The 10,247-nt window shown below is 59.5% G+C and overlaps 1 protein-coding gene across 2 annotated transcripts; it reads right to left on the minus strand.

Moving 5' to 3' along the window:
• Positions 1–3,649: 3,649 nt before the first annotated feature.
• Positions 3,650–7,730, minus strand: SIX2 (SIX homeobox 2). 2 transcript variants are annotated; one of them, XM_041756022.1, is made up of 2 exons: positions 7,032–7,730; positions 3,650–4,845 (listed from the first exon to the last, which is right to left on the minus strand). In XM_041756022.1, exons 1-2 carry the CDS (start codon positions 7,589–7,591, stop codon positions 4,515–4,517), a joined length of 891 nt encoding a protein of 296 aa, XP_041611956.1. In that variant the 5' UTR covers positions 7,592–7,730; the 3' UTR covers positions 3,650–4,514. The 2 variants fall into 2 exon arrangements, with proteins under 2 accessions (XP_041611956.1, XP_041611954.1); XM_041756020.1 differs by having other exon boundaries at positions 7,026–7,730.
• Between the last annotated feature and the right edge of the window lie 2,517 nt (positions 7,731–10,247).

The following is a 10,247-nucleotide window of genomic DNA, read 5'->3' on the forward strand; positions in this document are numbered from 1 at the left end:
GCAGCAGTGACACAGGGAATCTCCTTCCCTCCTGGCCCACCCTGCCTCGCATTGCTTCAGAAATCAGCAGGAACTTGCACCCCCCGGGTTGGGTTCTGGCAGAGTGATAGGAGAGGCTGGTCCTCCACTGGGCTCCCTTGGCAGCAGGAGTGCACAGGTGTAGTTTGACTTCGCTTGCTCACTGGAGAGCTCTGGGGCCACTGGCTCACCCACCCACCCGTGTACTCAAAATCGGCCAGCCTTCCAAGGCACGGCGTCAGCCCCATCTACAACACCAGCTTTTCACCCCACTGAGCCTACACACTATCTTAGGCCTTCTTACGTTTCCCAGTACATCCTCACGCACTGGGTCTCTACCGTTTCCAGATGCCCTAGACAGCTTTGTGCCCCGGAGGTACGGATGCCCTCGGGCTGGACAGGATTGTTGGGATCGGCAACACGGAAAAAGGAGGGGCCTCAGTCACAAGCCCAAACCCTCCTCCAACCTTCTCCACCTGCCCCTCAACTAAAAACGTTCACATGTCTCCAGGAACCCCAGCAGTATCCCCGTAAGAGTTGGGCACTAGTGGGGATGTGGAGGCCAAGTTCCCTGACTCCTGCACCCCCACTTGGCTGGTCCCTGTTTTCCCAGGCACCGAAATGGTGTTTCCTACAAGACTAGGGAAAATCCAGGACTAGGTGGTCCTGTGTTCCCTCCTCAGATCTCCCTGGCACTGTTCAACTTTTGCTTGTGTGGTGCGCCATCACTACCTGCTCCCCAGGTAGACCTGCCACTACCTTGAGATGCATTTTGGGAGTGGAAACAGCAGGATCTGTGCTAGGACCACGTCCCAGTGCCGGCTGCTGAGTTGGAGGTGAGGGGAGAAGACTGCCCCGGAGGCACAGCGAGCCCCCTGGCTCTCTTCTGTGCTCAGCTGCCCTTGACTTTTATGCTTTCAAGCAGGTGAGTTGGCCAGCTGCGCTGGAGGGCTGGATTCTATCATCTTCATTCATGTTCACCTTTGAGGGTTGCGTGGGTATGGAACCTGGCTGGAAGCAAATGAAAGGCGGATGAGGTCAGGAGAACAGAAAGGGAGGGAGATTCGCGTTTTCAGCGCTGTGTCCTCTATGGTTGCCAGAGCAAGACTCCTGGCTTCCGGCTGCTGCGGGAAAGGAGTGACAAGCCATTAGGAACCCTGTTTGGTGGACGCCTCTTGGGAGTGGTTGTATTCATCTGGCAGCATCTGTGCAAAAGCTGCGTCCAGTTGGCAGGCTCTGGCAGGGGCCACAGCCTCTCCCTAGGTCTAGTGGAGTGTGGAATGGAGGACTGGCTTGTTATAGGTTTATGCAGTGGGTGAGTAGCTGCTCGGGTTTATTTTCAGAACTTCTGCATAGTTTCCCGTTTAAGTAAATATTTTCGGGGTAAGTCTTCCAAAGGGGAGGGGAAGAGGGAAGTTGCAACAAGTAGCTAGGCTGTGCCCGAATAAAGCTCCAGGACAGGCAACCGGCCCCCTACTGGCCAGTGAGAGCTCCCTGGCAAACTCGAGCCATCCCACTTGGGCCGCCCAAAAGAAGGTGCCACAGGTGGGATCCCTGACCCTCTGCTTCCTCGGGCTAGGACCATCTCTTTCTCTGGGAGACAGCCACTGAGACCTTCAAGGCAAGCTTGTGCTGCAAGGCCATGCTCCGGCCTCAGCAGATCCGTAGACCAGGACTGGCACCGGTGTGAGTGTGGGTTTGCACGCTACTGGGGAGAAGCGTGGTGTATATTTGTGTTTGTGCGTGTGAGTTCACATATGTGGGAGAGACGCATTTGGGGACATATCTCATATATATTGGGGCAGGAGAGTGTTTAGGTTTTGCCTGAAGACTTGAGCTTGTGTCTCTGAGAATGGGTTCAGAGTCAGTGGGTTTGCTTCTCTGTGTGTTCAAACATATGTGTAATAGTGTTTCCCTGTGTGGAGGGTGAGAGTGTGTTTTTTTGGTGCCTATGCACAGTGCCTGGCACACAAGAGCCTTTCAATCCTAGTGAATCGCATATGAATGTGTATGTTGGTGTCCTTGTGAAAGATTGTGCAGAGCCTGTTTCCCTGAGAGTGGGAGTGTGGAAAATAGGAGGCAGGTAGGGATGATGTGGGCTCCAGGGGTTACCCTGTTTCCTCCATTCCCAGAAGTAAGCCCTGGTGTGGGGCTGGTGGCTCAGCTCGGCTGAATCAGGGTGGCTTCTCTGGTTGCTAGAGCCTCTTGGGACTCTCAGGCAATAGCTGGTTCTTCACTCCGCTAGTCAGTGAAGGTCAGGCAGCTGGGGCCCTATAAGCGTAGATCTGGGCCTGGGAGAGCCCAGGGAGACCTGCATTGTCCCCTAGAGCAGAGCCTCCAGGAGAGGTGGAGGGAGCTGCCTCCTCAGGGCTGGAGTTCCTCTTAGGGTGCTGTTTCGGGCCCATGTAGAGCAGTCTCAGCCTGCTGGCGATTCTGATTCTCTGGACCTTCAGGCCTGCACAGAGCAAAGGCGGTGGCATAGCCTCGCGCCAAGTGAGCCCGCCCAGCTGCCCGCCTCTGCGGGTCCGCGGCGGCTGGATTCTCGAATCAAATCTCGGCAGGAAAGGAATCCTCCGTACTTAGAAAGTACTCGCAAAAGGGTCTTTGGCGAATGCTGATTTCATCTGAGAGGAAAGTCTCCAAAGAGGTCCCAGCACTCTAGGATCTCACTGTCCTCATTCCCCCTTTCCTTAGGGTCGACATGGCAAGTCTGGTCCGAAGCGTCCTGGTCCCGTTGGAGGAACACATTCGGTACCCACAGCCCTGGTGATCTGAGATGCAATAGCCACAACTTCCTCCTGCAGGCTTCAGATCTGCCAGGATAGGTTTAGACGGGTCGCATAATGTGGGGGAGAGGTGGGACTGGGTCCCCCAGAAGGGAGAGGGCGCTGCAGGTTAATGTACTGCTACAGAGGAGCCTACTGTGCACTGAGCCGAGGCACAGCCAAGCCCTGGTGCCCCCTTGCTCCTATTTAGAACACATGCCTGAGGGCCTCCCCAGTCTCTTCCGACTTCCACTGTTCCCCCATCCTCTCATCACCATCCCCAAATGACAGATTTCTGAGCTTGGACACCTTTGCTCCACTCCCACACGCACCACCACGACCGGGCATTGTGGCGGCTGGCTCAGCCGCTGCCCTTGGGGCCACCGGTTTCTGGGGACTGCGGCCACCACTAAGGAAACCTCTATGGCCGGAGTTGTTCCCCAGCTTTGGCATCTCCAAACGCACGTCCCCTTCATTATTTGGCACACAGCTTCTCTTTTTCTTACTTCCATCCCCAAAGTGAAGAAAGAGGAGGGTGAGAGCCCTGCGCGTGGCTGATGAAGGAAGAAGAGTCCCCAAGAAGAGCAGACCACCCCCTTCCTGCTTTTGCAGGGAGCTTCCGGACAAGAAAAGGGACAGAAGGCTTTGGGGGAGGAGGTTTCAGCATTTTCAATCCCTTCACCTTAGGGCCGATATGAGTCTCAGATGGGGGAAGGCAGCTCCCAGTTTCTGGGGCTCACGGGATGTCGCCTCTCACAACGGTCCACCCGGGGTGTCGAGTCCCTGTAGGGAAATCAGACACTGCTGCACTCCCGGATCCCGGGCCTTGTGGTATATATCCATATATATATTTATGATTTCTAATTTTATTATAAAATAAAAGCAGAAATATTTCCCGAAGAACATTCACATGAGGGCATGACAGGGAGACGGCAAGTCCGCGGCTGGGGAGGCACACTCTGCCGGGAGCACTGTCGCCACAGTCCCGGGAGGAAGAGGAGAGAGCATGGCCTCACAGAGAGAAAGAGAGGCAAGCGCGCGCCGTGCGTGGTCCTTTCTCTTTCGCTTAAGTCGCTAGGCGCACAGCTGACACCTGCAGCCCCGCTGAACCCCGGGGAGGGCCTCTGGGGAAGGCCTGGTTCCTCTGCTCTGCCCCCTGCCACGTCCACCCCTGAAGGTGAGGCAGGAGGACGCAAATCGGTGTCCAGAGGCGAGGAGGAAGGCTGAGGGGGTACAGACCCGAGGGCCAGGAGCGCAAGGGGCTGCCAGAGGAGAGACGGAAAAACAGAGAAATAGAGAAAAGGAAAAGTGGGGAGGGGTGACAAGCCAGAAATACGAAGGGTCGGGAAACCGGGGAAAGCAAGAAGGAGGGAGACAGGATAAGAGAGATGGAAGGGAAGGGACTGGAAAAAAAGAGCAAGGGAGGCAAGGAGAGGGAAGGAACAGGAAGGAAGGGGTGAGAAGGTCGGGAGAGAGTGTGAGAACGGTGTATAATTTATTCCCTTCCCCGGTTCAAGGCCCGGTCCCAGGCCTCCGAGCGATCCCAGGAGCAACTTGTTGGAAGCCAATCCCGGACACAGACCAGACCGAGGCGCCGTCCACCCTGCCCGGGCCGGCGGTGCTGCTGGGCAGCGCGCGGGTCTCTCAGTACCTGGTGGGGCGCCCTCCCGACACCGCCTCTCGGTCCCCAGCGCCACGCCGCGAAGGCCAGCGCGCGAGGCAGGCGGGGCTCTAGGAGCCCAGGTCCACGAGGTTGGCCGACATGGGGTTGAGGATGGAGTCCTGCAGGCCGTGGTGGTGCTGCAGCGGGTCCGCGCCGCCTGCGCCCGGCACGGGCACGGGCACGGCGCTGGGGCCCGGGGGGTGGCCCAGGCTGTGCAGGGACGGCAGCCCGGGCGGCGGCGGCGGGCTGAGCAGCAGCGCGGGGCTGGACGACGAGTGGTCCGGCGTCCCCGACGGCGTCTTCTCGTCCTCCGAGCTGCCTAGCACCGACTTGCCGCTGCCGTTCAGCGACGCAGCCAGCGGGTTGTGGCTGTTGGAGTTGGAGTTTTCACTGTTCTCCCTGCAAGTGCAGGAGCAGAGCGGCCGGGTCAGCCGGGGAAACCGAGGCCGCCCCGCGCCGCCGCGTCCCCCGGAGCCGGACCCCGCCGCTCGCCTCGCCAGAGCCGCCCAGCGCTGCCTGCGGGGCTGTTTTCGGTTTCTACCATTTTCTCCGCCTGGCCTGGGGCTCTCCTTCTTTCTGCCAGTTCTCTTAATCGCTCAGTACAAGATTTCTCTCTCTTGCCCTTTTCTCTGTACCGTTTCTTGTTCTTAACCTCTTGAATAGCTTTCCAGTTCTGAGTACGTTCTGCTCCCCCCCCCCAACACCCCCTGCCCTGAGTTTCTAACATTTCTTTCCCAGAGGAGAGCGGCTGGGGAGCAGGGCTCAGTGGAGCTGGGGAAGGGGGAGACAGAGAGGAAGGGAAGATGCCTGAGTTTTCAGATTCTTGGCTCCTGGAGCCACGGTTGCGGGGAGAAGTGGGGCCAGGGCAGTGACGGTCCCTAGATCCTAGGCTGCCGGCCTCATGTGAAGTTAGGGATCTCACAGGTCTGCACTTCTGGTTGCTTTTTTTTCCACTTAAGGGAAAACTTCTAATTGGGGTTCAGGTTCCTGGAGCTAAGATCCAAACTGGCAGGTCTTGGGAGGGTTCTCCTTGCTGGGCCGAAGGGCAAGGCCCTAAGGAGGTAGCACTCCCTTACCGTGGCGGCACGGTGCAAACCGTAGCTGGGGGTCTGGAGGCTGTGGGGGCTTGGAGGGCAGCCCTTGGGAGAAGAATGGAGGGGATGGCTAATCCCGGCCTAGAGTTTTCCAACATACAGAAACTGAGAGATTCGGCAGCCCTCACCTGGGGCCTGGCCTGAGAACCAAGTTCTTCAGGAGTCTGGATGGATGCCAGGCTGGGTAGAGGGGGACCCCAGCAGGGAGAACCCACCTCCTTCTCTGCCTTTGCCGGTCGGCCCCAACCAGATTTGGAGATTTGAAACCTTGGGTAGATTGTTTCTTCACTGGCTTCCCAAGACCTTTCCTTTCTGTTTTCCTGGAAGGGAACTTCCTACATGGCTGGCAGCTGTGACCTTACAACTGCAGATACCCCAACCTAATTGTCTGGGAGGCCAGGGTCGGCCTGAAGCTCCCCTTCCTCTTCCAGAGATCTGGTTCCACTGTTCAGCAATCCCACCCCACCCCCTCGACCCTAATCATTTACTCTGGGCTGCACATGCCCCATATCACCAACCCCAGGTGTCTTGTTTGGCTGTTACACTTAGGCTGGATTTCTTTCCCACCATCGGGTTTTCTCCCATTTCCCTCTTTATATTTGGGGTTCAGGGGGGCCACAGACTGGCAGCCACAAGGGCCTAATGGTTCTGTTAGGCTAGTTCAGGAAGTCCTGGTTTCCTTGAGGACAAGCAACTCCCAGCCCTTCTGTTGCTCTCAGTTCATCCCAGGCCTACCGATCCACTCCCTAAAGATGGTGGGGCCTTAGTTGAGGGGGCCTGGCAGGCCAGGGAAGGGCTGCTGGTCCAGAAGGCAGGAAAAGGGGCATGAGTTTCTTTTTTGCTCTCCTACAGCTGACACTTCCTCCCGGCCTTGCTCCTCTTGGTCCTTTCTATGCAAGATATAAGACTCTCCAAGATATAAGACTCTCCCTATCAACTTCCATATCCAGACAAGGAAGATTCTTGCCAAGGTCCCTCCACGTCCAGATCACACCAGGAAAGTATCAGTCTCAATCCTGACCCCAATCACACTTTGGCTGAGGGCTGTTTAAGGCGAACAGGAAGTGCCCGGGCAGTGCCCTGAATTCCCACAAGCAGCCCGAAATCTGCACCCCAGCTAGTCCTGACTGGAGACCCCTCTGTCGTGCCTAAGACTGTCACACCCTGCCTGCTGTGGCCCCTCTGCACAGGATCCAGCCACTGTCTTGCTTTTGCCCCAAAGTTCGCGGCTTCTCCACTTTGTTCCCAAGCGACCGGGGAGTTAGTTGACAACTTCCCCGACCGCTTTGCCCGCTTTAGACAAATTTCTGACCTCCTGGTCTCCCACAAGACCTGAGCGCCGGCGGGGTCAGCCGAGGCTGCAGCTGGGGGCCGGGGCAGGGCCGGGGCACCCGGCGTAGGCCTCCCCGGGTCCGCGCACACGTCCTGCGACCCCTCCCTCCCTGGAGCCCCGGGGAGGGGAGCTGGCGCCGAAGTTTTACTTACTCGTACCTTTCTTTGGCCTCGGCTGCCCGGTCGCGCTGCCGCCGGTTCTTGAACCAGTTGCTGACCTGCGTGGTGGTGAGGCCCGTGGCCTCGGCCAGCTCGCGCTTCTCGCGCGGGGAGGGGTAGGGGTTGTGCGCGTACCACTCGCGCAGCACGCTGCGACTCTTCTCCTTGAAGCAGTAGCTGGTCTCCTCGCCGTCCCAGATGGAGCGCGGCAGCGGAAACTTGCGGCGCACGCGGTACTTGCCCACGGCGCCCAGGGGCCGGCCGCGCAGCTTCTCCGCCTCGATGTAGTGCGCCTTGAGCCACAGCTGCTGCAGCTTGGCGTGGTTGTGCGGCGAGAACTGGTGGCTCTCCAGGATCTTGTAGAGCTCGCGGAAGTTGCCGCGGTGGAAGGCCACCACCGCCTTGGCCTTGAGCACGCTCTCATTCTTGTGGAGGTGCTCGCAGGCGGGCAGCGACCACAGGAAGCGGCCCAGCCGCTCGATGTTGCCGCCCTGCTGCAGCACCTCGCACACGCACGCCACTTGCTCCTGCGTGAAGCCGAAGGTGGGCAGCATGGACATGGTGCCGGCTGCGCCCCCGCCCGCCCGCGCGCGCCCTCACCGCGCCGCGCCGTCCGGCATGGGCGCCTCCCCGCCGGGTCGTCCGGGCCGAGGGGCGGGCGGGGCGGCCCCCTGGCCCCGCGCTGTCTCCCGGCGAGCCCCGAGTCACGGCAGCCTGTGCCCGCGCCCGCGCCGGCCGCGCCGCCCGCGCTCCTCCGCGCCCCCGCCGCCTGCGCGCCTGGCCTGCGCCCTCGTCCAAGCCCGGGGGCCGCCCGGGGCGCCGCTCCGCATGCTCCGCGCCCGCCCGCCGCTCCCTCGCCCGCGTCTCGCTCGCTCTCCCTCCCGTCTAGCTCGCTCGCTGCTTTTTTAATAATATTATTCTAAGCGGGCATGAGGCGCGGCGGCCCGCGCCCTGATTGGTCTGGTTATCTGACCCGGGGCCTGCCCGCGCCAGACAATAGTCGGAGTCAAATTATTCGCCATGGAGACGCTGTCAGTCACTGGTAACCCGAGCCCCGGCGGGTCGGGCGGCTCCCCCCGGCCGGCTCCGCTGACAGATCGCCCGGCTCCGCGCACAGCGGAGGGCGGCCCGAGATGGGAGCGGGAGGCGCTCCCAGAACCCGGGAGGCGGAGAGGACCGGGCAGGGGCCGGCGGCGGCGGTGATTGACGGCGCGGACGCCCAAAGAGCAAGGGAGGGGATGGACGCGGAGTGGGGGTGTGGGGGGCGGAGTGGATCCGCGCGGAGAAGAAAAGGGGAGGATCGAAGTGGGGAGGGAAGAGGGGAGAGGAGAAGGCGGGGAACTGTTTAAGGGGGTGCTGGGAGGAAGAGGAGGGAGAGGGGTGGAGGGTACCCCGAGGGGTTAGAAACTTAGAGCAGCTTTCGCGTGGGTGCCCTACCCCCACTCCGGCTCTTCGGCGCCCCGCCGGGCGCGCAGTTTTGGGGATAAATTCTGCCCAGGAGACGGCCAGGCCAGCAGGATGGGAGAGTTTGGACGTGCTTGGGCGCCTCTCAAAGATTTGGCTTTTCCTGCTGGCAGTGCCCCGCCCCCACCCCAGGAACTCGGGACCGGGGCGGTCTTCGAGGGAAAGGGGGAGGGAGTAGGAGAAAGAAGTGGAGAAGATTTGGCCGTGGCCGCAGGCGGACGCCTGAGAATCGGCTTCTTGGAGGATCCCGCCTTTCCTCTCTCCTAACCCGGCCGGCTGCCCCGAGGTCGGTACCGCCCCAGCTCGGCGCTGGGCGCTCTTCGCCGGGCGGGGACTCACACTTAACCCCACGGGTCCCGCGGCCCGGGAAGCACCAGGCGCTCCCGTGGGGCCTCTGCGGAACTCGACTCCTGTGTCCCACGGGGAGGCGAGAGCGGAGTCCAGGAAGCTCGTGGTGCTTCCCCCGTGGGTGGTCCTGGAGGACAGAGCGGGAGCAGGACGCAGCCCGCCCTCTGGCCCCTGAGCCCGGAGCGGGCTCCGGGCACCTCCAGCCTGGGAACCAGCTCACTGAACTCCAGAATAAGGGGATCCTCGTTTTTTTGTGTGTCCTTCTAAGGGAAGGAAACGTGGAAACACGTGGTGCTGGTTCTCTGGGAGGAGGGCATGGGGAGTCGGTGGAAGATCTGGGGGTAGAATCAGGGGCGGAGGGGGCGTGTTGCTGCTGTTTGTAAGGTTTTGAAAAGCCCGGGGCTTTGCTTCTTCTCGGACTGGTCCTTTCCACTTCCGTTTCCCTTCTTTGCTCTGAGCTGTTGGAGGCTGGAGTCAACCCTGCTCCCTGCTCCAGGACCCAAGCCAGCAACAGAGCCTGGGCTCTGCCCTCAGCTTAGAAGTGTGGAACCTGTGTCTAGGCCGCATTTATTTTTCTCCCCCACTCTTTTAAATGTTCTCTGGAGGTTGTGCTAGGAGCACTGGATGGGCATCCAGAACCTTGGGTTTAAGTTTTTGCTTTGCTTGATGTCTATGAGAAAAGCTTGTGTTTATTTCTCTAAGTGTTTATTTCCCTAGCAAGGTTTCCAAAAGTCTCCCCCGGCTCTAGCATTCTAGAAGTCCTCTGGGGGAGTTGCAGGCATGAAAGAGTGGAACCCTGGGACTCACTATAAAACTTGCTTTTGGAGGCCTCCTCCATGTGCATTGAGACCAGGGCTGTCAAATAGGTTCCATGCCAGTGCCAGGGACAGCTCCCTGTAGAAATCCAGGTGGCATCTGCAGAGTCTGTGTCTGTTGGCTGGGAGGAGCCCTGCGGCATCCAGACCACTCTATCCAAAGTCCTGTGTGCTGCTGCCCAGGGTTCACACCATAGTCTTACAGGACTCTGGGAGACATATGGGAAATGTTTATCTCTGGCTGCTCTAATGTGTAGAGTCTACCCTGCTGACTCCCCCCCCCCCCCAAAATGGGCAACCTACTCTTTCCAAGATGTCATCTTCAGCCACATGGTTAATGACCACAGGCAGGTCTCAGTTCTCACCATGACCATCTTACATCTTGACAAGGTCAGGCTGGGCTCTGGGGGAGCACCATGGTCTGGTGTCAGTGAGTGGGACTGGGCAGTAGCTTCCTGGTATAAGACTGGGCCAGTTTATGATCTGCTCCACCTCACTTTCTCCTACTATTAGATGATGCTTATGTGATCTTTTGTGTCCCTGTTGGTTCTGAGCTGGGGTGGGTCTGAGAATCCCAACCTTGAAAAAG

Source organism: Vulpes lagopus, chromosome 5, assembly GCF_018345385.1.
Source record: "Vulpes lagopus strain Blue_001 chromosome 5, ASM1834538v1, whole genome shotgun sequence".
NCBI lineage: Eukaryota > Metazoa > Chordata > Mammalia > Carnivora > Canidae > Vulpes > Vulpes lagopus.

What these genes read in the sequence shown, in the direction of transcription:
- SIX2 (XM_041756020.1), bottom strand. Translation starts at nt 7,591, where the DNA reads ATGTCCATGCTGCCCACCTTCGGCTTCACGCAGGAGCAAGTGGCGTGC. An exon ending in GAGGCCAAAGAAAGGTACGA is followed by an intron (nt 4,846 to 7,025) that starts GTAAGTAAAACT and finishes CTGCACTTGCAG; the next exon opens with GGAGAACAGTGAAAACTCCA.